Below are 27,417 nucleotides of genomic sequence, written 5' to 3' on the forward strand. Positions count from 1 at the left end.
ATCCTCCACAACACCACTTATTAATACAGTGCTGCCAATTGCAGGTAGTACTGTATTCATTGGGAAAGTAAAGGTCTTTGAGCTCCAGAGCTTGTGTCTGCAGGTGCTTATGGCAGAAACACTTGCCCACCATTTATAAATGAACCATAATTGGCTGTTGGGTTTAGGTAGGTCTAGTTTTTATCCAATACTATACTAAGCAAACCCTGTCTGGTATTTTGTGGATTCTGGCAAATACCAGAAGCCCAGCTATTAGATGCCATAGACAGTCACTATTTCTTGGCCTTTTTCGGCTTCACGTATATACTGTATACACTAGAAGGCACTGTGGTGTTGGCATTACCATTACTATTGCTATGACAAGTTCTAGCTCCTATAGCTAAAAATAAAACTGGGTAAATAGACTGTGCAAAATAAAAAAAAATTTCTGTATAGTTAGTTAGCCACAAGTGTAATGTATAAAGGCATATTATCCAGAACACTACTTCCTGCTTTGAAGCTCTCTTGGTTTCCACTGATTGGTTACCAGGCAGTAACCAATCAGTGACTTGAGGGAGGGACATAGGGGTCAAAATTGTTGCTTTTGAATCTGAGCATCTGAGGATCAATTGTAATTTCACTGAACAGTTATATCCCATGTGGCCCCCCTTCAAGTCGCTTACTAAATCAGAGATGGAGAGCTGAAAAGCAGGAAGTAGGATTCTGTTCTGTTCAAACATCCAGTCACTCCAGCCTTTATACATTACATTTTTGCCTAACTATATTATAAAAATGTTTTATTTTGACAGGCTATCTTTTTACCCCGTTTTTATTTTCATACTGAACTGTACCTTTAAGATCATTCTACACAGAGGTTTTTTTTTTTTACTTTTATTACCATTCTTAATGATAATCTTTATTTAGATTTATTGAAACTAACAGACATGGGGAACATAAATATATGTATTTAATTGGTCACCAGGAAACATCAGAAGAGGACAGCACAGGCCTGGACCCACAAAGTAGTAGAGCCGGAGTCAGATTGTAAAAGGTTAAAAACGTAAATTTTAATTTCCATCAAGAACCAAGGCCTGACGCTTTTCATGTCTACCAGGGTCCCTACAGTAACATGTGTCACTTGCTTAGGACACTGGAAACTATTTGTCACATCATGGGACATTTTTTATGCCCCATATGGAACAACTAAACATTATTTGCAGCCAAATAATTGTGACATAAGCCTAAGGCTGAATAGGACTAGCATATTTTTTATGATAGGTCCACAGTGCCATACTTTTTGACATGTTATACAACAATCTCAGAACTGCAAATGCAGTGGCACTCATACAACAAGTTTGCAAATGTTTTTGCACAAAATGATTGATACCAATCAGTCTAAAGCAGCTTCTTGCACTTCCATATAGTTGTTTACTGGCACTAGGTTCATCTTGCCTCCTGTTTCAAACTGCATAGTACATCTATTGACGTAGGGGAACCCCTTCCAGGTGGCAGTAGCTTCAGGGTTCCCAGAGTGGTTTGTGTCAATTGAAGCAACAAACTTACACCTTAAGAATTTGGCAGTGTAATTTTGACAGCAAGTGATGGAAAATAAAATCACCTGCCATAAATCCCCTGACCAACTTTTCCCGTGCACACAAACATTAGGAAGATTTATATTAAAAAAAGAGAGAGAAACAAAAATCACCATAAAAATAAGATAAAAATGTCTTTATGCATCAGTAAACTGTAGCCATTAGAACTTTACATTCTTACAGTCCTAAGAAAGCAGTATAGCAATAAAACAAGCAAACAACAATTGAACTGTGTCAAATAATTATTTCCCAAATACTGTTCTTTCCAGGGATGAGTAAGCTAATGGTAATTGTACTTTCGTGGAAGAAGGCCAATACACAACACCTATTAAACAACAGTAGGGCCATTTATTGAATTCAGTACCAGGTGAATGATGCTTCTAGCCATCTCTGCCAATACACAGTTATTTTGCTATGGCATTCAGCATGGAGAGTTGCTAAGAGTATGCTAATATGAGGTCTACTTTTAGTGATGTTGTCCCATAGGGATCTACATCTATAAAAGCATTGTTGGCTGTCTGGTTAATGGAAAATATTATTTAAATATTGATTTATGAGAATCTATATTGCTATATTTAACAAACAAATATTTCTTATGTAACCTTAACATAATAAATAAAAAGCATGAAATAGGATGGTGATTTAGACAAGTTGTTTGTTGACCGTGTCTTGAGATCTACTGATCACCAGCTAAAGGTCTACTGGTAGATTCCGATCTACCTTTTGGACACCCCTGGATTATCAGAAACATTGGGATTTCTTTTTAAGAACAGAGGGAATAAAATAGAAGACCAGCAGGCTATCAGAGGCTATCCAAACCTTTGTTTCAGACAATGGCCAGTCCATATCACTGCAACATTTATATAAATTGTAGTCAACACTTAATGAGGGAGTTTCCCACTCATGGATTATTGGAGTACATTGCCTGTGTTTAAACCACTCAGTACATTAAAATAATTAAAATGTCAATGTTTCACACTGATTTTCTGAGGTGAAATCCACTATATTATGCACAGCCCAACGCCAAAAGAGTGCAATTCCTGTTTTGTGTCAATCATGCAGAGTTGTGTTTCACAAATTAAGCAGTGTGTAACATGATTGCAGCACAGGAAGAGTTCTAGACAGGATTTGGATATAATGTCCTTTTTGCTGGTTTTGCGGTTAATTGTTTTTCTCTCTCAAATTCTCGTTCTCTTTGCTGCTCCTGTCTAAGATTTTCTTCCTGTTTCTTTTGCTGTAACTTCAGAGCTCGTTTCTGCAAATACAATGTACAGAGCAATTTAAATATAACATCACATATGGTAAATAAGCAGGTTATTCTTGAAGAGATACATACACCACATCTGTCATAACTTTGCCTTTGAATGTTTTTATAATTTTCTCAAAAAAATATTTGCCCATTACCTATCTGATCCTCCAAGTTTCTCTTTATTTGTGCAGCAGTTGTCAGTTACCATTAGATTCACAATTACTTAAAAAACAAACTTATCAGCGAAAAATGATCAACATGACCTATTTTACTTTCAATGCACATTTACATTTTGAAGAGTAGTTTTTTGTGTCAGTGTCACTAAGTCTATGGCACCTCATATGTGTCCTAGTACTGCCTCCTCCTCATTTGCGGGTGGGAGTGTTGCAATGTTATTCTTTTAGCCACTGGTAGCTGCCAAGACTATTTGAATGATTCTAATTCAAGATTTAGTTAGTAGTTAGGCTAATCACTGGGTATAGCTTGTGGCATATTCCTTTCACATCAGACTTCGTAGTACTTACTATATCACTCCAAGTAGAATCTAGTACATTATAGATGTATAAAAGATTTCTAAAGCAGTAGTTCATTAAGTGAACTTTTAGTATGTAATAGAATGGCTAATTCGAAGAGACTTTTTCAACTGGCCTTCATTTTTTTTTAGTTTGGAATTATCTTTTCTTGACTCTTTCCAGCTTTCAAATGGGGTTCACTGACCTATCTGAAAAACAAATGCTTTGTATAAGGCTTCAAATGTATTGTTATTGCTGCATTTTAGAACTCATCTTTCTATTCCGGCTCCTTCCTATTCATATTTTAGACTCTAATTTACATTCCATTATGGATATTGCAAACTGGAGAGCTGATGAATAAAAAGCGGAGTAACCAAAAAACACAAACAATAAAAAAATGAAGACCAGAATATCACTCTCTACGTTATACTAAAAGTTAACGTAAAGGTGAACAATTCCTTTAATGAAGAACTTACTTTTAATTTTGAAGTCTTCTCGTGCAGCATTATCATTTCCTTTTGAATGTTTACTAGCTTGTTGTGGTAATGCTTTGCTTCTGTGAACTACAAATGAAAGTATACAAGAGAGTTTGGGGATAAAGTCAGTAGGTCCACACAGGGCAAATACATTTTATAGCCGCTGTATATGTTAACTATTCCACAAAGCATTCTTCATTCAGTGCAATATTTAATATACAACCTCCTGCTATAGAATGACCTTAACAACAATTTCTGGATAGATATAGAGCTAGACTTGTTTAACAAAGGGGAGAGTGCCACTTTGATTCATGTAAATATCTTACACTAAAGTTTTTACAAAAGGTACTGTACATTGCAGTACCTCCCCAAGATGTCTGCATGTTGGGAGACAGTGCCCTTGTTATTATGCTTCAGTATTTGATTGAAGTCAGTTTTAGGCATTCTGTTGCCATAACCTGCCTCTATCACTGAAATACCTCTCCTTGTGCGACATACTAGAACTATTTTTACAAAAAGGGTTAATCATGGGGGGAGAGGGGTGGCAACTTATCCCCCAATGATTATAATAGTTTACGTCAGACCCTGGAAGAGTGGTCTGATGTAAGTGGTTATAATCACAAGAGGTGCAACAAATTGGACTCACTTAGAGCTTATACCTTTTATGTACAAAATGGAAAAAATGTATTCCATATGGAAAAATGCCACAATTTTTGCACACAATGCGATTTTATTTCCCAGAGTTTCAGCTTAATTTGTATACCCAGTAAGTTGTGTGTGATGCAATGCAGACTCCAGTTAGTGCCTGCATTAGTAAATCAAGAAGTGTTCACAATTTGCTGCCATCAATTTGGGTGCAGGTGGTATTCTTTCTTGTGCAGCAATGGCGACAGAAAATCGGTAAAGAAGCAACACACAAAGGGAGCCCTGAGACTAACACTTCTTTAAAGGTAGGTGCTATATTGCACCTTGCTCCCTTTGCAGGAAACACAGATACAAAAGTAAGTCTGTGTTTACTCAGATGCCATGAAAGTATTTTGAAAAGGCAGTCGTAGATTCACTTGTACCTGTACTTACCAAAGCATTAATATCCAGTATGGAATTGCATTCTTTGAACTTTGATATTTCTTGGTCAAGCGTGTCTAGTAATACAACCTGATTTTGTCTGTAAAAGAATTTAAACCCATTAAAATAACAGCAAAACACTATTATTCTTCTACATGAGTTTTTTAAAATGTGTGGCGGCTAAAAAGTGATAAAGCTACCACACAATTTTAAAGTAATAAAGTGTATAAATAAAAAAAACAAACACACACAAAAAAACCAAACCATTATCCAACATTAACAACTAAAGCCCTATCACACAATCAGTTTACATTGGCATTATTAATTTGGGGTGCCAATATGTTAGGCTCCCCCTGTGCACTGTATTGCTATGTTTGTTTCTGAGCCAGTGCTCCTTTTAGCAAAACAACTAACCAGCTTGGAAAGAAAAACCTTTCACAGGCAGCACAGACTTAGGTTTGTTTGAATTGCGAAGCAGAGCAAAGCAGAAGGGAATCTAGAAAAAAAGACCCTGGGCTGATCCTAAAACGTATTCAGCCTTGAACGTACTCCATGTATTGAAAAGATTAGAAGGGATTCTGTGCCTTTTTCCCAGTAATGCTTTTTTAGGATAAACATTGTAATTCATGCGTACAAAAGATGTACAAGCACCACTGAACAACATATATATGTAAATACTAAACTTAAACTGATACGGTCAAAATGCATCAGTTAATAGTGCTGCTCCAGCAGAATTCTGCACTGAAATCAGTTTCTCAAAACAGCAAACAGATTTTATAATAATATTTAATTTTGAAATCTGACATGGGGCTAGACATATTGTCAGTTTCCCAGCTGTCCCCAGTCATGTGACTTGTGCTCTGATAAACTTCAGTCATTCTGTACTGCAAGTTGAAGTAATATCACTCCCCTCCCTTTCCCCCCAGCAGCCTAACAACAGAACAATGGGAAGGTAATCAGATAGCAGCTCCCTAACACAAGATAACAGCTGCCTGGTAGATCTAAGAACAGTACTCAATAGTAAAATACATGTCCCAGTGCGACACATTCAGTTACATTGAGTAAGTGAAACAATAGCCTGCCAGAAAGCAGTTCCATCCTAAAGTTCTTTCTGAAAGCACATGACCAGGCAAAATGACCCGAGATGGCTGCCTACACACCAATATTACAACTAAAAAAAAAATACACTTACTGGTTCAGAAATTAAATTTTATATTGTAGAGTGAATTATTTGCAGTGTGAACAGTGTAATTTAGTAATAAAAACTACACCATAAAAAAATCATAACAGAATCCCTTTTAAAGAAAGGTAAGCAAATCTATTTGATTAGTATTTTTTATGAAAATTATATTTGACAATGTCCTATTCTAGTGCATAAAACATACGTGAGCTCCTGTAGTGCAAGTTTTGAACTCTGAAGACTGGGCAGGTAGTGAGAAATTAGACCTTCACTCAGTTGCTCCACAGCTTTTTTATCCAACGAAAGAAAATCATCTGGCAGCCCTTCATCAACACTGTCTTTCCGTGTTGCTGAAAAAAAAAAAATAGCAAAGGTAGAAATGATATATAAATGCACAATAATTAGAATCAGATGAATATCAGAAGGCAAGCAGAAGGTTAAGAAGAATAAGCTCCTGTGAGCAGGGCCCACCCCTGCTGTTTCCCATCAATAACTGTAAACCATTTGGTCTTGTTTTGTATCCCTTTAATCTGTAAAGCTCTGTGTGAAATGATGGAGCTATATAAATAACAATAAGCTACATTGCCAGATATCAACGGGAGCAAATAAAGAGCAAACCAGCAAAAGTACCCCGCCCCCTCCAGTATTTCTTAAATCTTTGCATTTTTGTAGATCTGCATTTACACATTACTTTTTCAATTATGAGCAGTCCTCCATCTCTTCAGATAATACATATGCTTCTTATACCAGCATTATGATCATGGTTACTAATTGAGGAATTATAAGTAAATAGACAAAGATTTCGACATATTTCAGGTTCACATATATTGCTCAGTATAAAGTGCCATTTGTATAATTACGCTACCTTTAAATTAACTATTATTATTATGTAAAGAGTGATATTCTGAAAAAACTTGCAATTGGTTTTCATTTTTTATTATTTATGGCTTTTTATTCAGCAGCTTTCCAGTTTGCAGTTTCAGCGTCTGGTTGCTAAGGTCCAATTTACCATAGCAACGTTACTTTGATTTGAATAATGGATTGGAATATGAATAGGAAAGGGTCTGAATAGAAAGAGGAGTAATAAAAAGTCTCATTAACAATAAATGTGTAGCCTTACAGAGCAGTTGTTTTTAGATGGAAAAGGAATAAAAATCTATAAAAAATAAATAATAAATGTCAATTGAAAAGCTGCTTAGAACTGGTCATTGTATAACATACTAAAGGTGAATTACCCCTTTAAAAGGGCCAGTATCCCTACATTTTCTGAAATTCTACCAGATCAGGCAGGGACCAGATCTAAATATGAAAAGTAAGGTCTAAATTACCTCCTGTGTAGGTCAGAATTTGTAGCTAATCTTTATGTCTGATGGATACTCCCCTCTATTGAAGCAAGCTGTGGAATATTTTGGTGCACCTGATAATAACAGAAGCTGAATATAATTATTTACCGTCTTCCTACAAATATTCTGCAAATGTATTAAAGTCTCAGCCTGCAATTTTAGCCTTGCCTAAGCAGCCACTGTCTCACTGCAGTCGACTTCTATTCTATAGAACTTCATTGCCAAAAGTCAGTGAGGGCTGTATCTACCATGTAAGCACCCATGGGCTAGGGAGACAGCTTTAGGGGGGCTTCGGACAGGGGGTACCTGCTTTTAAGGCAATTGGCGAATATGCAGGACAGATAGGCATCTGTGGTGCACTAACTACAGAAGGGGAATGTCGTCCGATGATGAGGGTAGCACTGGACGTTAATAAAGCCCTAAAGCGAGTGGGCGTGGCCTGATGATCTAGGGGCATGCTATGACATAACTACCAGCCTTCCTACCATGGACACCTGCTTGTTTTTTGTTTTTAAATTATAGGACTGCAGTTTACACATAGAGATGGATAAGAAATTTGCTACTTCCTTACTGGTGCACCATGGTTCCCACATTGGTCAGGTGTACAGCAGTAGGGTATTTCATGCAAAACAGATTTGAAGGGTTGAAGACATAGTAACTTTTTATTTAAACAGTACAAAATGTTTCAGAGCTTATATCTTTATTTTAAGTTCAGAGTTGGCCAAAAGCAAGGCATAAATGCCCTTATAAAGTATCACACCTCATACAATTTATTAGCATTATTACAATAAATTATTAAGAACAAAAATATTCTGCAGAGCTGTACATTTAACGCTAAGCAAAGGTGAAAAACACGCTGCATGAGAGCCCATCGCATGGAGAGAAGGGAGCAAACAATCAACTGCTGCCGGTAGCAGCCGATCCACTCTGGTCACGTGGTCAAACAAGAAGGGTCATGGGAAGCGTACTTGTAGCTTACCAGAAGATTTGCAGGACTTATGAATGCGAGTGTATGAATAAAACGCAAAGTTTATTGAAGATTTCTGGATGCTAGGATGCAAACAAATGAAGAGGGCAGAAGAGAGCATGGCTTAACACGTTTCGTGACTGTGCTAGACTCTTCCTCAGAAGTAGACTAGCATAGTCATGATACGTGTTAAGCTGTGCTCTCCCCTGCGCTTCCCATGACCCTTCCTGTACATTTAACTGAAGGAGAAAACAAAGAGAAAGAAATGACTTACAAACAACGCCTAAATAAAACAAGCTGTGTTTAAATACATATAAATGTGTCAATTCTATTGGGTTGGGGGCAGCATAAGTGATACATGAGGTATGGATCTGTGGTAAGATTGAACTAAAGAGAAAGAAGAAAATGGACAGTGGACACGCCCTATTTAAGTGATGAGATGTGGGCAGAGGCAACTGAGGGACTATATGACTACCTAATCTCCACCAAAGATGAGATGGTGCAGTACTGAATAATTCACAAGACATATATCACGCCGCTAAGGCTAAAAGTAATGGGTAGGAACCCTAACGCATCATGCCCCAAATGTAACTCTCCAGACTCAGGGTTCTTTCACTTGTTATGGGCATGTCCAATGGTGTATAAGTACTGAACAGAAGTAGTAAAATACATTAATGAACAAGTCCTATTACCTGCCATTCTTGCCCCGGAGGTATGCTTGCTCGGAGTAATAGAGGACACAATCCCACTGAATAAGACCCGACCCCTACTAAAAACGCTATACTTCTATGCAGGTCTGGACTGAGAATTAAAATAGGCCCTGGCATTTCAGTTGCACAGAGGCCCAAACAGCCCACACCAGCCCTCTAAATACTGACTTTCTATGGCAACTTATAGCAGCCCCTCTGGCATTTGCCAGAATCCACAGATTGCCAGTCCGGGCCTGCTTCTATGCCAAAAAACATGCGGCAATGAAATGAATGAGCCCCCTTTCTCCCCAGGTGCAGCAAAGGGTCCGACTAATAAATAGTATGCGGGCAGTTATCAAACTAACCTACCTAGCCAGACGGTGCCCCCAAAAGTTTGAGAAGGTTTGGGACCCCTGGCTGGATGTCAACCCAGGGGTAGCTCCTTAAATTTAACCAATTTATTCTGAATAGAAAAGAAAAAATTCCGGCTCCAAATGACTTTACTCTCCTTAATAAAGATAGACTAGACCTCAGAAGCTATGTTTACTAGATTGATACTATGTTTAAATAAAGTATAACATTTTTTTTTTAACCAACCTGGAGACAAGCGATCAATTTTTGAAACCCAGGAGTGCGCTGCCTTTATTCTACTGTAGCTCCTTAAAGCCAACCTTCCAATAACACGAGTTTCCCCTTTAAGTTCCCTCCCATTGACTACTGGTGTATGTCCTACTTAATATTCCTGCGGTGTATAACTCACGATTACCAGACAAACACGTAATCTTATTTGTATGGTCATAGCAATGTAAGTTTATGTATGTGCTGTTGTGTTAAGAAAATGTTAAATAAAAACCTTTTAAAAAGAGGGAGGAATAACAGAGTTATTATGAAGCTGCACATAAGCATATGGTTAGTGCAACAGATCCATTATTGAATAGCAGCAAGTCTAAAGCACATTCCCTAATGGTTGTGTGAGATAAATGGCATTTAAGTAAGACACTCAGTAGCCCAGCAGCGATCAATGGAAAGGGCTGTGGGCCCAGAGCAAGGGCACGTACCCATCTCTTGGTGTGCTTCATTCAGGGCGTTCGTGTTTGCCGCTTGCCCATCACTGGGCTCTTCTTCCTCCATGAACCCAAACTGTGAGCAGCGGATCTGCCCCAATCTAAAGCCAAGAAGAAAAAGCAGACAGCTGATTAGTATCACGTGATCCAGCAGGCCGACAACCCGGAACTAGCTCTATCGCTTTCACACTACGCAACGAAGACGCCTCGGTGTCTGTATAAATAAAGTTCCATAAAAAATAACAAAAAAAACCACACACACACACCTCGGAACTCTTAGCGCAGCAGTTATTGCGGAGGTAGGCGTAGAGCAACAGCTGAAGGATAATTGTGTTATATATTTTATAACCGAATAAACTACGCCAAGTTTAGGAGTCATAAAAAAAAAAAAAAAAACAGATGGACACAAAGACATTCCTGCTTCATTCACGTGAAACTTATGATTTTGGAGGCGCACTCCCGCTTGGGTCAGGTGACAATTGTTATTGGGGCGCGTCCCCGGGGGGAACATGTGACTCAATGTTTGCGCTTTGCCGAAAACAAACCCGGAAGCCCTCACGGTGTGGGGCAGTGAAGAGTGAGTGACAACTGCAGCCTGGGCTGGCTGATATGTGGCGGCCACAAGCCTGGTGGAGCTCCGTCAGGTCGGCACTCCAGAGGTCTGACCAGGCGCCTTATTTGAACGATGCCACTGGCTTTGATGATGAACCTGCGCTGGAGGGGGAGGAGGATTTGCCCCGGTTTAATAAGCTGAGGGTTCTGGTGGCTGATGAGCCAGTGGCTACAAATGGGCTACCCGTGAACGTGGCCTCTGATGATGAGTCCTTGTTGGAGAGCTCGCACAGCCGGGATAAGCCCGAGCCCTGTGACAAATGCAGCAGCCACAGGGAGATGAGGAAACAGGGCAAGGTCAAGCGAAAGTTGGTCTTGGCTGCTGTTCTTTATCTCCTCTTCATGGTGGGGGAACTTGTGGGTGAGTGCTTTTGTTTTGTGAATAAAGATCTAATGTTCCCAGTTGGCTCCTCCCAGTTTTGGGCACTTTCCTAATATTCTACCTGTTGCATTAAAGGGGTTGTTCACCTTGTATGTAAGTATGTATGTATATTTTTATTTGTATAGCGCTCTGTACAGCAAAACAATAAATTAGCAGTAACATACAAGGGGTCATTGAAATAAAAAGTAACAATAAGTGCATTATTAGAAATACAATTCACAGAAATATAAAATATAATTACAATACAGATTAAGTGCTCAGTGTCAAGGAAACAAAAGGCTAGAGGATTCTACCCCGTAGGGCTTACAGTCTAAATGGAAGGATAACATACAGACAATTCAGAGGGGTATTAAGGTGCTGCAGGTTACAGTTTGTTACACTGTTATATAAGTGCCAGTTCAGGTGTTATCCAGGTGCTCCCAGAGTTAGTCTGAGTTTCGTTTTAAAAACACTGAAGGAGGATTCTCTCCGGAGAGTTTCAGGAATGGCATTCCAAATATAAGCAGTCGCAAGAGAGAAGGGTTTGATACGGGAAACAGCAGTAGTAGTGGGGGGAACAACCAAGCGGTTGCTCTGAGAGGAGCAGAGGTTTCGACCAGGAACACATAGAGAAACAAGAGATGAGATGTAGTTAGGTGCAGAGGAATGAAGGGCTTTGAAGATTATGAGGAGGAGTTTATAAGTTATTCTTTGTTTTATAGGAAGCCATGATAAGGACTTCAGCAGCAGAGGAACCTGTACCCTTTTGGATGAGAGGAGGATAATTATGACAGCAGTGTTTAATACAGACTGAGAGATGGGAGTTAGGGAGGCCAGTTAGTAGAAGGTTACAGTAATCTAGTCTGGATAGTAAATAGGGGAGTAGGACCAGGCTTAGGTGGAAAGATGATAAGTTCAGTTTTTGTTAGGTTGATTTTGAGGTGGCGCTGGTTCATTCAATTTGAGATAGGATGAAGTTAGGAGGCAGTTAGAGATTTGAGCCTCTGTTTCAGCTGTTAATGAAGGGGTGGATAAATATATTTGGGTATCATCAGCATACAGATGTTAATTAAAGCCAAATGAACGGATGACATCTCCCAAAGACAGAGTGTACAGTCAGAACAACAGTGGACCAAGTACAGAGCCTTGTGGCGCCCCCACATTAAGTGGAACTAGAGATGAGGGTTTGTTGTAGGAGACAGTGAATGATCGGTTACAAAGGTAAGAAAAGAGCCAAGATGCAGCCTGGTTACGGATGCCAAGCGAAAACAGAATCTGCATCAGGAGAGAGTGGTCAACTGTATCAAATGCAGATAATAGGTCAAGGAGGAGACGGATGGAGAAGTGACTTTTGGGTTTGGCAACCTGAAGATCGTTTGTAATTCTGCACAAAGCAGTCTTAGTAGAGTGACCAGGCCGGAAACCAGATTGCAGAGGGTCCAACAGATCATGGGTGTATAGAAAGTTAGTAATACGGGAGAACACAATACGCTCTAGGAGTTTAGAGGCAAGTGCTAGAAGGGAGACAGAATGGTAATTTTTTTAAGAATAGGCTTTACACAGGCCTGTTTAAAAGGAGAAGGGAAGGTTACAGAAGCTAGTGAAGAATTGGAGATGTGAGTAAGTAGTGGTGTAAGCTCTGCAACACATTCTTTGAGCAGAGAAGAAGGCATAGGGTCAAGGGGGCAAGTTGTGAGTGGGGAGGACAAGAGAAGCTTGGAGACTTCAGACATTGTTACCGGAGGAAAGGAATTAAGACATGCAGAAGGGGGCTTAGGAAGGAGGAGCTGGTTTACATTAGTAGAGGTAGGGATCTGATTGCGGATAGACTCTACTTTGTCTTTAAAGAAATCAGCAATGTCCTGAGGAGAGTGCGTCAGGTTGACTGATACTGTTGATGAGGGATGGAGAAGAGTATTGAATAGAGAAAACAGGCGTCATGGGTTGGATTTGTGATTGTTCATAAGGGTACTGTAGTATTGTTGCTTGGCCTTTGACAAGGCAGAATTGAGGCAGGATAATAGACATTTATAGTGAATAAAGTCTGCTTGTGTACGGGATTTCTTCCACATACGTTCAGCAGATCTTGTACAGGAGTGTAAGAATCTGGTTTGTGAAGCAGAAGGAAGGAGAAGCAAACCCTAAAGTTTATAAAAAAAAACCGTACCCCCTACCCTTAGGGTTGCCACCTTTTCCTGAAAAAAATACCGGCCTTCCTATATATTTATCTATTTTCCGTACTAATAACATTGGGATCAACCACCATTTTTACTGGCCAGGCCGGTAAAATACCGGCCAGGTGGCAACCCTACCTACCCTACATCGACCCCCCTCCATTCTCCCCCCCAGCCTAGCTGCTACCCTGGGCAAATGCCGCTAAGTCTTTAACCCTCTGTGCAGATTCTGTCCAGCGGAGTTCGCGGGTGCCATCTTCTTTTCTTTCCAGCTTTTAAACGGGTTCACTAGAAAACAAATGCTCTGCAAGGCTACATATTTATTGTTGTTGCTGTATTTTATTATAATCTTGATATTTAGTCCCTAAGTTTTGGAATATCTCTCTCTACGTCATGCTACAAGTTAACTCAGAGGGGAACAACCCCTTTAACCATAACCTACAGCATCCAACAATAGCAGTGCCCCTGCCCCATGCCCCATTCTGCTGTTGTCAAACTACAATTCCCAACATGCAAAGATATGTAGTCTAGCAACATCAGGATTTTTTTTTTTCATAGCGCTGCATACAAAGATTTGCATATACTAAATGTAAGCTAATTTGTGCAGGGCCTTTCTTACCTTTTGTATTGGTTGTAATTTTTTTGCAGTTAATTTGTAAACTCCTTAAACATGTGTTGGCACTTTATAACATCATTAACTGCTGTAACATTAAAAACAGTCTGATTGTGGTTTATTTAAGTAACTAGAGTAACTATTGAATATACATTCTGAATTCAGGGATTTTAAAATAATTTGTAAATTTAATTGCTACTGCAAAGCATATCTTTTCCTTGCTAGTCCTGGCTATTGAAGCAGTGTAGCAGAAGCCAGCTATGCGATTTACATGTAGTACTACATTGTAATACATGTATGTTGTAATACAAAGTTGCTTAGCATTAAGATTATTATCATTAGGCAAAATGTATTTGGGATTAGACCCCCCTTTACCTGTTTTAGAGTTGGTGTGATGGTAAGAGGCTTTTTTTAACGCAAGCATTATAAGTAAGGTTATCTGAGAGATTGCTTAGTACTGTGTACAGGTTAGGAGAAGACAGACAGGTGCAGGTTAGAGTAATAGTTAAGGCAGTGTCTGTTGAGCATACTGGGATTTCTCTGGAAATTTCTGAAGCTAAATAGTTTGGTAATCTTGCCTCTGACAATGTTAATTCTTCTATTTCAGGTGGATATGTTGCCAACAGCCTTGCTATCATGACTGATGCACTCCATATGCTTTCTGACCTCAGCAGTATTATTTTGACCCTGCTTGCTTTATGTCTGTCTTCAAAATCTCCAAACAAACGTTTCACCTTTGGATTTCATCGTCTGGGTATGGCCCGTTTTATTTTACAAGTGTTGTAAAAAGACATTGACCCATGTAATAGCTTTCTTTGTGGGTTAGGCCGTGCAGATTGTTGAGCTGAAATATATTAACATAGTGTAGTAGTTTAGAGTGTGTACTTTTGAACATTCTACATGATTTTTTTCATGGTACGTTATTTAAAATATCTTTATTTTTATTTTGTTGGACTTTCTGACAGAAATCATTAGTATGTAAAATTTAAATCCGTATTCCACACAAGTGAATGGTGGGCTATTTTAGTTAGAAATGTTTGTACAGGTATGGAACCTGTTATCCAGAATGCTCTGGACCTGGGGTCTTCCAGATAACAAATCTTTCCATAATTTGCATCTTCATGACTTACATTTACTAGAAAATCCTGTAAACATGAAATAAACCAAATAGGCTGATTTTGCTTCCAATAAGGATTAATTATATCTTTGTTTGGCTTAAGTATAAGGTACTGTTTTATTATCACAGCGAAAAATGTTTTTTTTAAAAATTTGCATTATTTGATCATAATGGAGTCTGTTGGAGACCGCCTTTCCGTAATTCTGAGCTTTCTAGATAATGGTTTTTCGGATAACAGATCCCACACCTGTAGTTGATACATGTACACTGCAGTTGATCAACATTTTTTAAAATGGTCATTTTAAGTTTTGCACTGACCTTCAAAGCTGTCCTTTTGTACATTTGCAAGGATTCTCCTAATAACACCTTGCTCTCTTTAAACATTCTCCAATTCTTCTCCCTCTTTTTGTTTCTGTCTGTATTTGAATCTACTCTTGTGTATACTTACTCCTCTGCTTACACGGTTTCTGTTTGAATAGGCATGTTGCAGTATTCAGAGATATCATCAAATCAAAGCCAACTACTTTTTATTACAAGTGGATCACACACCTTATATACTGGTTTAAACCACACCAGTGCAGTCAGGTGGTGGTACCTATGGGTACTTAAAAAATACCAAAATCTGCAAAGACCACACATTAAAATATTTTTTAATGATGATTATTGTTCTAATTAGTTATGATGTTGTGTGCAGAGATGTCAATCTTACAATCTTCTTGTATGTCTGAAAAAAAAAATGTGGGCATTGTCCATTTGGTGTGGGAGTATGAACTATTTGTTGGGCCCTTTACACGTCATTTGTGCATGTGTTGAAATTGTAAAAAGTTTAGGTGAATGGTATATAATGACAATAGAGCCAGGTTGGCTACAAAACAAAGTAACGCCCAGGGAACATGGGGAGTTAACAGGTTGTGTGTGTGTGTCACCCCATGCAGCATATTGTATGGGGTGTCACATACAATAACACAACCAATGGTTTGTGAGGTTTGGTAAAGACCATTGAGTGTCATGTGTTTGGAACAAAGCAGATCTGTGTTTTTTGACATCAACAGATCTCTAATTTGCTGACCTAGACTGCTTGTTGGTCAGGTTGAGTTACGCATGGATTAAATGTTTCCCATGGGTAATGCAATTGCAAGCAGTTTTTCTTCTCTGTATATCTCTTCTCTGGCTCTGATTCATGAACCAGGAAAAGAAAGCAATTCTCTTCCAGGATTAGAAATTGGCCATCTTCTGTTGCATTAGGCATAACAGTAGTGAAGAAAACAGCCAGATGGATACTGATTTCAGATTTACAAAAAAATGTGGGTGGCGATCCACCTTAATCATGGAAAAAGCCCTTTTCTAGTGTAAATAGATATATTTATTTGATATAGTTAACCCAGGCCAACTACTAAAGGACTTAAAGGAAAATTCAACCCTTTAAGAAATAAACACGTACCGCCCCCTCCCTCCTTCCCCCCCCAGCCTAACTGCCCCCGGGGAAATGCCATCTTCCAGGTCTTTGGTAAGCTGATTGGGAGATCTGCATGTCAGCGCATGCACAATTGGAGCAATTTGCCGGTTTGCAACAACTGCTCATGCGCCGAAACTCACAAAATTTGCCGAAGCGCCGGAAGATGATGAAGACCAGGAAGATGGCTGTATGGAACTGAATGCCTGAATCTGTGCCAAAGGAAAAATATAAAGTATGGGGTATTTCCCCGGGGGGCAGTTAGGCTGGGAAGGGAAGGGGGTCTACGTGGGGTGGGGGTACAGTTTATTTCTTAAAGGTTTGAATTATCCTTTAAGGGCAAGGACACAGAGAAACCTTAAATGACGGGCCGGCACTATTCTGGAACACCAAAAAATCAATTAATAAGTAGGATCCAGGAGTCCAAAAAAATTTGTTTGTGAAATGTCTTTATTTACATTGTGTGTAAAAATAAAAGCCTGACGCGTTTCATGTCCCCAAAGGAATCCTGATTAAGTGTCCTTTGGGGACATGAAACGCGTCAGGCTTTTATTTTTTATATACAATGTAAATAAAGTTTCTGTGTGTAGCTCCCCTTTGCTGAGGGTTTGGGGCATGAGCACCCAGACCCATTATGGAAAGCGGTACGCTTGTCCTTTTATTTAAAATGTCTATGCTTCTTATGGTTTTCAGTATAAGGGCACACGCAGCAGATATCAGCCCAGAAACCTCTCCTTTTGCTTTTGGGTCGCCCTCCGCTGTGAGTGACTGCACACTAACGAATTTTATTGAATCAATACAAATGTGTCATGGAGGGACCTGCAAAAAACACACAGGCTGAGAGCAGCGCAGCCTAGGCTTTGTGTGCCCTTGCCAAAAAGCCTATTCAATGTTACTACAAGCTAATTGTACATTTTTTTTTCCCTTTTACAGAGGTTTTGTCTGCCATTGTCAGTGTGCTTCTGGTATACATCCTTACAGGCTTTTTGGTGTATGAAGCCATCCAAAGGACAATACATATGAACTATAACATTAATGGAGATGTGATGTTGATCACTGCAGCTGTTGGTGTTGCTGTAAACCTTATGTAAGTTAGAATACTGAACACAAAAGCGCAATGTTTTATTAATATTAATAGATTTGTTTAATAAATGTTAACCTTTAAATGGTTTACAACTGGAAGATGGCATGAAGCCTACAGCTAAATGCACACAATAAACATACTGCTAATTTGCATAGTTCACTTGAAACACTTTTGTGTTCTCCATATTGCTTTGGAATTTTTGGGTGTGAAAAAGAAAATAGTAGGAGGAAGGTTTTAACTGTTCCGGCTAGGAATTAACTTTTACATTGGTTCCTGAGTACCGTCAGCAAGGTATCTTATATGTAAAATCATCTGGCAGGTAAAACAGAGTAGTAGTGAACTGTACCATAGGGGCACGTTTAGTGACAGGGTCTTTGTGTCTTTTTAACAGTTAGATAGATCTGCTAAAACATTCTTTTTCTCTTATTGCCATTTTTATGTGACATCTGATGAGTATGAATACAATTCAAATGGTAATTACAGAGAGTCCCACAGGCTAAATAGAAAGTGTTGTTATGCAGTAAGTCCCCATAGTGACCAAAATGGGTAATGAATACTGTATACCTGTATGCAGCTCTTTCACAAGTCTAAAAAACTTTTTTATTATTCCAAATACATATATTGACACCCTATACATGGCCTAACACGTTTCACCTATTCATAGGCTCTTATGGGTATGTAATTGAAATATGAAAGTTACAGCTTATTTCTTTCTTTACAGAATGGGAATTTTATTAAGTCAGACAGGTCACCCTCATTCACATTCTCATGGACCCACAGCAAATTCACCGAGCCCCCATGGGCATAGTCATGGGAGTCTGGCAGTTAGAGCTGCATTTGTCCATGCATTAGGAGACTTGGCTCAAAGTATTGGCGTTCTAATAGCAGCCTATATTATAAGATTCAAGGTATGCGTCTTACTTATTTTTTCTTCTTCACCTGTGCTTTAAAGGGGTGGTTCACATTTAACATAACTTTTAGTATATTATTGAACAGCTATTTCTAAGTAACTTTTTAATTGGCCATCTTATTCTGATTTTTATTGTTTTTTTTTTTTTAATTATTTGCCTTCTGATTCTTTCCAATTTTGCAATGGGGGTCACTGACCCCATTTAGAAATCAAATGCTCTGTTAAGCTACAAATATATTGTTATTGCTACTTTGTATTACTCATATTTCTATTCAGCACCTCTCCTATTCGTGTGTGTGTGTGTGTGTGTGTGTGTGTGTGTGTGTGTGTGTGTGTGTGTGTGTGTGTGTATATAAACATACATAATAGTCCAGAGAAAGCACTCATGGCATTGACCATCAGCTGTATATCAAAATGTGTTTATTCGTGCATGGTGCATCAACGCGTTCGTCCTGACTACGGCTCCATGTGAACCGAAACGCATTGATGCACCATGCACGAATAAACACATTTTGATATACAGCTGATGGTCAATGCCGTGAGTGCTTTCTCTGGACTATTATTGATAAATTTGGTTAGCACCCGGCGAATATACACTATTGAAATGCCAGCACTCACGACAAAAGATATAACTGACTGCCTGGGTGCAATCCTTAAAAATGTTTATGTAGCCCTCAAGAAGGAGCACTCACAGGTTTTAAAAATAATCCAAATTTTTTTTAATAAAGGCACAAAACTGGCGTTTCGTCTGGAACACCAGCCTTTATCAAAGTTTGATAAAGGCTGGTGTTCCAGCCGAAACATCAGTTTTGTGCCTATATTAAAAAAAATTGTATGTATATATAGAATATATGTATATTTCTACACACACAAAAAAGAAAAAGGTTTTGCACTCGTTTGAAAAAGAGAGTATATTTATTTAATTATATTTAGGGAGTTATTTATCAAATCCGAAAATATCTTTCTGAAAACTACTCAGACCAAATCTGCACGGGTTTCCCCCCTTATTTATCAATACATTTTCCGAAAATATCCTGTGCAGGTAAACACATCGAAAAAATTATTTTTTGCCAGAGATCCACAAAAACTTGCATGAAACCCAGCGCAGATCAGGATATCTTCGGGACTTCTCCCATTGACTTGTATACAACTTTGGCAGGTCTGAGATGCTGGATTTTCAGATTCGGAATTTTTTCATTCGTGGGGTATAGTAAATTGAAAAAAACAAATGTTTTTTTCCACAAAAAATTCAGATTCGGACTTTAATAAATAACCCCTTTAAAGTCGAGTGTTTCTGTCACAACCAAAACAAAGTGTTGGAATTATAGTATAATTCATTGGTTTGTGTATTAGCATTCACAGCAGTGCAATAGTGTGAGCTATATTTTTATATGTGTTCAAATTCAAGCACAACATTGGTAAGCAGAGTTAAAATAGGATAAATGGAATACCAACAAAATGTAAAACTCAAGATCCCTGGATAATCAACGGGGGTGATTATTTTTTGATCAGAATGAAAGATCTTAGTCACTAAATTCTCCAGGCTTGACTCGTTTAGAAGTTTGGTTGCTTCCTGCATTGCTTGATACAAATGGATTGAAACATGACTTACAGAGCTTCTAAAACGAGTTGAACTAGTTAGTTTGATCAGCTGCACCACCAATATCCTCCAACTTGAACCAAACTGGAAATAGGTCCTTGCAATATCATGGGTATCATTTTTTATGTGGTTTTGGTATTTCTGCAAGTGTTTATTTTTCCTTTTTTATTTCTTTAATGTGAATATTATTACTTCCATTAATCTATAAATACTGTACATTTGCCTTTTTGTGTTGCAGCCAGAATACAAAATAGCGGACCCCATCTGTACCTATATATTTTCTGTACTTGTTTTGTTTACTACAATCCGCATAGTATGGGATACAGTCCTAATAATACTTGAAGGTAAGTGTATTGTTTCATGTGTTTGTGTCCTTTATTCTACAAACAGTTTATTTTATATATTACATATAATGTGCTGTTACCCTTAACTGGTACATTGGTGTTTGCTCAAATATATACTGTAATTATGCTGCTAAATAGTGATGTGGACAAACATTCAAGTTAAAATAGGGCACACGTTTACATAGCATATAAAAGATAAGCTCGAAAGTAGTTTTAGTACTTTACCTGGGAGATAACAGGGCACAACATCCCTTCTTTATACAAGTTAAATCACACATGCCAATTAATTGTACCATTCCAAAGTGGTGTAAAATACCAAATAAACATTACTGTAGAAAACACTGTTAAAGGAGAAGGAAAGGCTAAAATGAAGTAAGCTTTATCAGAAAGGTCTATATAAAAACACCAGTAAACCCTCAAAGTAATGCTATCAGTCCTCTGTCAAAAGAAACACCGCATTTTTTTCCTTGTATTGTGTACACATGGGCTTCTGTATCAGACTTCCTGTTTTCAGCATAACCTCCAGGGCAGGGCTTGAGCATGCTCAGTTTGCTCCTCCTCCCCTCCCTCCTCCCATCCCTGCTGTAATCTGAGCTCAGAGCTGTAAGTGAGCAGGGAGAGACTCAGGCAGGAAGTGATGTCACACCAAGCTTCTATGGCAGCTTCTATCCTAAACAAACTGAGACAATGTCTAGAGCTGTTTACTCGGGTATGGTAAAGCATTCTGCAGAATAAATATAGCGTTCTAGCTTGCACTATTGTGGCTAATCTGTTGGCAATAAACTGTCTTGGAGCTTTCCTTCTCCTTTAAAGGGGTTGTTCACCTTCCAGACACGTTTTTCAGTTGAGTTGTTTTAGATTGTTCACCATAAACAAAGACTTTTTTAAATTTTTTCCAAATTCCAAAATTGAAGTTTAATGTTCTAATTTAGTCTGACAACTCCGTAATCCAGGAGCATTCTGGACTGTTACAATTTGTTACATTTAGTTGCTACATTCCTCAGCAGCATCAGTGGAATATTAGCAACTATTGTATCAACCCAGACCTGCTGACCCGTAACCTGACCACACCTTGCTATAATGTTTTTTTTTTGTTTTTTTTTTACATTAAATAATTAATGCTCCAGGACAAATAAGTCAAAACAATGAATATTCTCGATTACTGGCACGTCGCACATTTGAAGATGGTCCCTAAAATTACAGGACCACTTTATTCCACTTCTTTATGGTATGGCTGCAGTGCTCTGTTTCAAGTAATTATTGTAAGCATTTTAGTGTGCCATTAGTGACATAAACATATAGTGATCAATTATACATTGCCGAACCCCTGAATCCTTTGCAAAAGATTCGGCCAAATACCTAACCGAATCATAATTTGCATATGGAGATTAGGGGTGGGAAGGGGAAAGCATTTTTTACTTCCTTGTTTTGTGACAAAAAGTCACGCAATATCCATCCTCGTCCCTAATATGCATATGCAAATTAGGATTCGGTTCGGCCGGGCAGAGGGATTCAGCCGAATCCTGCTGAAAAAGGCCGAATCATGAACCGAATCCTGGATTCGGTGCATCCCTAATTGCTACAAATTAATTCACATTGCTGCAAGTTGTAGCAATGCACATGGCAAACCTTGGATTGAGGCAATGTTGTGGTGATTTGTGGGAAACTGGCATATTTCTAAATTACGCATAACCACTATTACGACTATGTAGTATTACAGTTGGAACAGGATTTTCTGTTGTGTAATCAAACTACCAAGAATTTCCACAGGTTACTTCCCATTGTCTCACACGTGACAATGTGAAGCTTTGGCTCTCTGTCCAGAAAGCAGTTCAGTTTTAAAAAAAGTGAAAAAACAACCTTTAACCTAAACACAGACAGGTGCATATTCAACAACAAGGGGATGATTTATAACTGTTCAAATTTGAATTTTTGCCATGATTCAATTTTTTTGCACAAGAACTCACATATTTGAAGTATATTTTCAAAAATGCGAATCTCAAATGTAAAAAAATCTGCATCTAAAAGCTGGTGAGATTAAGTAGAAGTCAGTGGGAGCTGTCCAAGGCAAAATTCAAGCCATTTTTTTTATTCGAGATTTTCAAGTTAAACTCTCAAATTCAACTTTAAAAAAGCCTATAAACTTGAAAATGTTATGGTATTCGATTTTCATGATAGTATTTGATCAAGTTTTTTTACATTTGGATTTTTTCATAAATAAGCAAATGTTTTTGTAAGTAACATTTTGAAGTATAAAAAACCTCACAAAATCGATTTATGATAAATAAGCACCCACAAGTGCAGGTCCTGAGCTATTTGTAAGTTAGTGGGAAGCAATTATTAGCACTCTTTTCTAATTATTGGAATTCTGTACAGCATTAAAAAAGGTTGGCAAAAGTAATATTCCGTGTGTGCCTTCTAGCTACATTTGCTTATACATGTCATTTTAATTTGAGGTGTTCCAAGACAACTGAATGTGGACCGAATCAAGGACGACCTGATGAAAATTGACGATGTTTATTCTGTGAAAGACCTTAATGTCTGGTCCCTCACAACAGGAAAATCTATTGCCATAATACAATTGCAACTATGTAAGTTTTACTTAATGGCCACTGTCATTAACTGTAGTATTTATCTGCATATCTGTGATATGTGGTGATGGTGATGTAAAATGTTGCATCACAATAAGTAAGTAATCCTATGAACAAGTGCATAAAATATAATTTATCTCAACATAAATAGAGAACTTAAAGGGATCCTGTCATCGGAAAACATGTTTTCTTCAAAACGCATCAGTTAATAGTGCTGCTCCAGCAGAATTCTGCACTGAAATCCATTTCTCAAAAGAGCTAACAGATTTTTCTATATTCAGTTTTGAAATCTGACATGGGGCTAGACATTTTGTCAATTTCCCAGCTGCCCCCAGTCATGTGACTTGTGCCTGCACTTTAGGAGAGAAATGCTTTCTGGCAGGCTGCTGTTTTTCCTTCTCAATGTAACTGAATGTGTCCCATGGGACATGGGTTTTTACTATTGAGTGTTGTTCTTAGATCTACCAGGCAGCTGTTATCTTGTGTTAGGGAGCTGCTATCTGGTTACCTTCCCTTTGTTCTTTTGTTTGGCTGCTGGGGGGGAAAAGGGAGGGGGTGATATCACTGTAACTTGCAGTAAAGAGTGATTGAAGTTTATCAGAGCACAAGTCACATGCCTTGGGGCAGCTGGGAAATTGACAATATGTCTAGCCCCATGTCAGATTTCAAAATTGAATATAAAAAAAATCTGTTTGCTCTTTTGAGAAATGGATTTCAGTGCAGAATTCTGCTGGAGCAGCACTATTAACTGATGCATTTTGAAAAAATGTTTTTTCCCATGACAGTATCCCTTTAAGTGTAGATTATAACCGTATTAAGATACAGTGTGCATTGCACAAATGTAGAAGAAAGTTAAAGTAAGAAAGCAGATTATGAAAGAGTTAATGCTGTTAATATACTTTTCTGACGACCCGTATTTCCTCAGGTCCTGATGCCTCATCAAAGTGGGAGGAAGTGCAGAACAAAGCCAGACAAGTACTGCTGAACACACATGGAATGTACAAGTGCTTCATTCAGATTCAGAGTTACAGGCAAGAGGAGAACACACATTGCACTGACTGTTCCAGTGCCTAAGTCCCATGGATTGATGCCTTACAACAGACACATTAGTTACAAGACACTCAGAGCAATACATGTTAACCTTAAAATCCTTACTATGAAGCAGCAGTGGTTTGCTCTGTGTAAATCTTAAGAAGCACACTTTCTCATTGGAATCTAGAAACTTTATAGACCAAAAGAGAAGCACCTTTTCTCTCTGAAGTATTCTGCTGAGGACGTGTAGACCAACAACTCAAGTGTTTACAGAGTTAAGCAAGTTTGCACATACCTTTGAAGCTATAGCACAAACAGCCCATGGTATGGATAGAAAGTATGTTATTTGATGCAAAGCAGTTGTCAGATATTTTTACATTCTGCATTGAAATTCTTAAATTCACATAAAAGCGTTCTGTTTCCTTGCACAAAAACCTTCATACCCTTGCCCTTTTACCAACACCCTAAAACTGACAGATTTAGTAGGATACTAGGGTGATTCATTTGGTGCAAAGTATTAGAGTGAGTCTGTAAGACAACGGTACTGCGTAATACAATCCAAAATGGTTTACTGGTTTCTGTCATATTTTGAATTTAAGTTTACATGTATATGTGACTGGATAATCAGTGACCACAGTAACAAAACTTATGTTGGTACCAATACAACTGTTTGGTGGTAGAATTTAAACCAAGGGTAAGTGATAAGCTGCTGTTGCCAATTTATGAAGCAGAAAAGGTGTCACGCTATCAGTGTTCTGTATTATTGCACTTATGCTCTACTGTTTATAACTGGCACGACATTGCTGCTGGAAGTCTTTCATGTTTAAACGTGAAAGAATTGATTTAAATAGACTGAAGTAAAAACGCTACAGAGGCCATGTAAGCAGGCAGTTTGTTACTTATTTGGAAAAAAACAGATTTAGATTCTTTGAGTATTTAATGTAGATTTGTTGAAGGTATAGAAGGCAGGCCTTTTTTTTTTTTTTTTTTTTTTTAAAGTTTCCATTCATGAAAACTTTATGGTGGACATGGTTTTAACAGGACTTTCTTCTTTATAACCTGCTTTGTTATTCAATATATACTGAGCCCTTTTGACTTTGCCAAAGTGTCCTCTTCCATGACCTTCTCAGGACCCCTGAGCTTGCAGCCGTTCTGTAAGTGCCTGTCACTTGGGACTGTATTTATTATCTTATTTATAGAACACTTCATTCACTTGCCACTAGACTTCCTGTGAGTAGAGCCTCACAAGCTACCATTTGCTTGCTTTTCTATGCATGCCCCTCCTGTTTGTGAGTTGCCTGGTAACCTATCTGAAATGCAAATGGCTAACAACTTTAGAAATGACCAGAATGTGGGATAAACATGTCTGAGCTACTCCAAAAGTACAGCAAAGTAACACTTTTAAAATAAATGAAATTATATTTTAATCATTACATACAGTATATGTAAAATACCTGCTGTGCTAGATCGAAAAGTTAATTGCATGAACTGTACTTCTTTACAAATCCTATACAGTTATAATGGAACACTAAAATACTAACAAGCAATGAATCAGTGGTTGCTTAATAACCACTTTTTCACATTCCTTTTTTATAGTTTAATATATGAATGGATTACTCATCCTAACATTTTTTTTTCCTACTAGGGATGCACCGAATCCAGCATGGGGGTTCAGCCTTTTCAGCAGGATTCGGATTCGGCCAAATCCTTCTGCCCGGCCGAACCAAATCTGAATCCTAATTTACATATGCAAATTAGGGGCGGGGAGGGAAATCACGTGACTTTTTGTCAGAAAACAAGGAAGTAAAAAATGTTTTCCCCTTCCCACCCCTAATTTGCATATGCAAATTAGGGTTCGGTATTCGGCCGATTCTTTCGCGAAGATTTGCCCGAATCCAAAATAGTGGATTCGGTGCATCCCTATTTCCTACCAACCATGCTGTTTACTGCAAATTGCTCACTAATGCTGTACACATGCCCAGGTTTTATTGGGCAGGTTTTCCCATTTCAGCCATACTGCTCTACCCCTTAGACATCCTCCTTTTAATATGCTTCCAAAAATACATGCTCCTCAGGTAACATATTTTCACCACACAATTATTTCAGCGCAGAATTGTGGTAATGAATTTCTGTGACTGCTGTGAGACAACAGTGTGATTTCCAATTCCCTGTCTGTATTGTGTAGCCACCGACTATGTTTAAATGAGGAGCAGGACATTATCAAATGTCTATGTGTGACTTCATTTTATTTCTGAGCATGACACCAATTTTTGAAAGCACACAAATGTTTCAGGAGGCTGTATGTACTTTTGAGATTTTTAACGTAATAAACCCCTAGAATTCGACCCTCGAAGTAAAATCCTTTGAATATCCTTCGAATATCGAATTCAAAGGATTTTAGCGCAAAAGCTTCGATCGAATAAAAATCATTTGAGAGGACGATGTTAAGTGATCGATCTAAGGATTTTTATTCGACCAAAAAAATGGAAGGTCCATATAGGCTAACATTGGACTTCGATAGCTTTAATTTGGCGAAGTATGACAGTAGTTCATTATCGATCGAATTTGACCAATTAGATGGTCGAAGTACCCAAAAAATTACTTCGAAATTAGAATATTTTTTGATTCGAACTATTCACTCGAGCTTAGTAAATCTGCCCCGCAATGTGTATCCAGTGAAATACAGGATAAATTTGCATATTTTTTCGTTTCATTTTCAAAAGTTTTGGTTAAAGGAGTGGTTCACCTTTAAGGTAACTTGTATAATGTCATAGAATGGCCAATTCTAAGCAACTTTTCAATTGGTTTTAGTTATTTTTAAAGTTTTATAATTATTTGCATTTTTCTCTCTTTGCAGCTTCTAGTAAACAAATGTTCTGTAAGACTACAAATGTATTGCTATTGTTACTTTTTATTACTGATCCTTCTATTCAGGCCTCTCCTGTTCATAGGGTAATTTGGACCCTAGTTACCAGATTGGTTAAGATGCAAATTGAAGAGCTGCTGAATCAAAAGCTAAATAACTCAAAAACCTTCAATAATAAAAAATGAAAACAAATTGCGAATTGTCTCAGAATATCACTCTCTTAATCATACTTAAAGTTATATCAAAGGTGAACAACCCCTTTAAAAGTTGCCTCTTGCCTTTTCGTTCTATTACAAAATCTTATATAACAGAATAGAAGAAATTCTGCGACATAAATGCACATAGATGGGTTGTAATAAGGTATTTATTATTTTTTTGATCTCCAGGAAAAATACTTTGTAAAGAAATAATACAGGAAAATGACCAACGGAATTTGTGTTTTTAGTTCAGGTGATGTTTATGTCACTAGTGTAAATACATAATGCATTGCAAGGAAAGCAGGAGGGTACAAGTAACTTTTTTTTTTTATATATAAATAATAATA

General features: G+C 38.0%; 2 protein-coding genes across 2 annotated transcripts; one reads left to right on the plus strand and one right to left on the minus strand.

The window, feature by feature from the left end:
* Positions 1 to 1,692: 1,692 nt before the first annotated feature.
* bloc1s6.S (biogenesis of lysosomal organelles complex-1, subunit 6, pallidin S homeolog) lies at positions 1,693 to 10,370 on the minus strand (the record flags this gene model as incomplete). The annotated part of the gene is given in 5 exon segments (NM_001095763.1): positions 1,693 to 2,826; positions 3,809 to 3,895; positions 4,886 to 4,973; positions 6,259 to 6,403; positions 10,111 to 10,370. Coding segments are annotated over 5 exon segments (531 nt in total). The 3' UTR covers positions 1,693 to 2,688.
* A 257-nt stretch (positions 10,371 to 10,627) lies between these two features.
* Positions 10,628 to 24,890, plus strand: slc30a4.S (solute carrier family 30 (zinc transporter), member 4 S homeolog). Its single transcript, XM_018255404.2, has 7 exons — positions 10,628 to 11,089; positions 14,484 to 14,630; positions 17,380 to 17,533; positions 18,252 to 18,438; positions 20,279 to 20,384; positions 22,841 to 22,975; positions 23,901 to 24,890. Exons 1-7 carry the CDS (start codon positions 10,726 to 10,728, stop codon positions 24,047 to 24,049), a joined length of 1,242 nt encoding a protein of 413 aa, XP_018110893.1. The 5' UTR covers positions 10,628 to 10,725; the 3' UTR covers positions 24,050 to 24,890.
* Positions 24,891 to 27,417: the final 2,527 nt, after the last annotated feature.

Source organism: Xenopus laevis, chromosome 3S (genome assembly GCF_017654675.1).
Source record: "Xenopus laevis strain J_2021 chromosome 3S, Xenopus_laevis_v10.1, whole genome shotgun sequence".
NCBI lineage: Eukaryota > Metazoa > Chordata > Amphibia > Anura > Pipidae > Xenopus > Xenopus laevis.

Bases quoted from the DNA above. Each gene is read 5' to 3' on its own strand.
- slc30a4.S (XM_018255404.2), top strand. From the start codon at position 10,726: ATGTGGCGGCCACAAGCCTGGTGGAGCTCCGTCAGGTCGGCACTCCAG. The intron at 17,534-18,251 runs GTAAGTTAGAAT...CTTTCTTTACAG, and splicing joins GGTGTTGCTGTAAACCTTAT to AATGGGAATTTTATTAAGTC. The intron at 20,385-22,840 runs GTAAGTGTATTG...TTTTAATTTGAG, and splicing joins AGTCCTAATAATACTTGAAG to GTGTTCCAAGACAACTGAAT.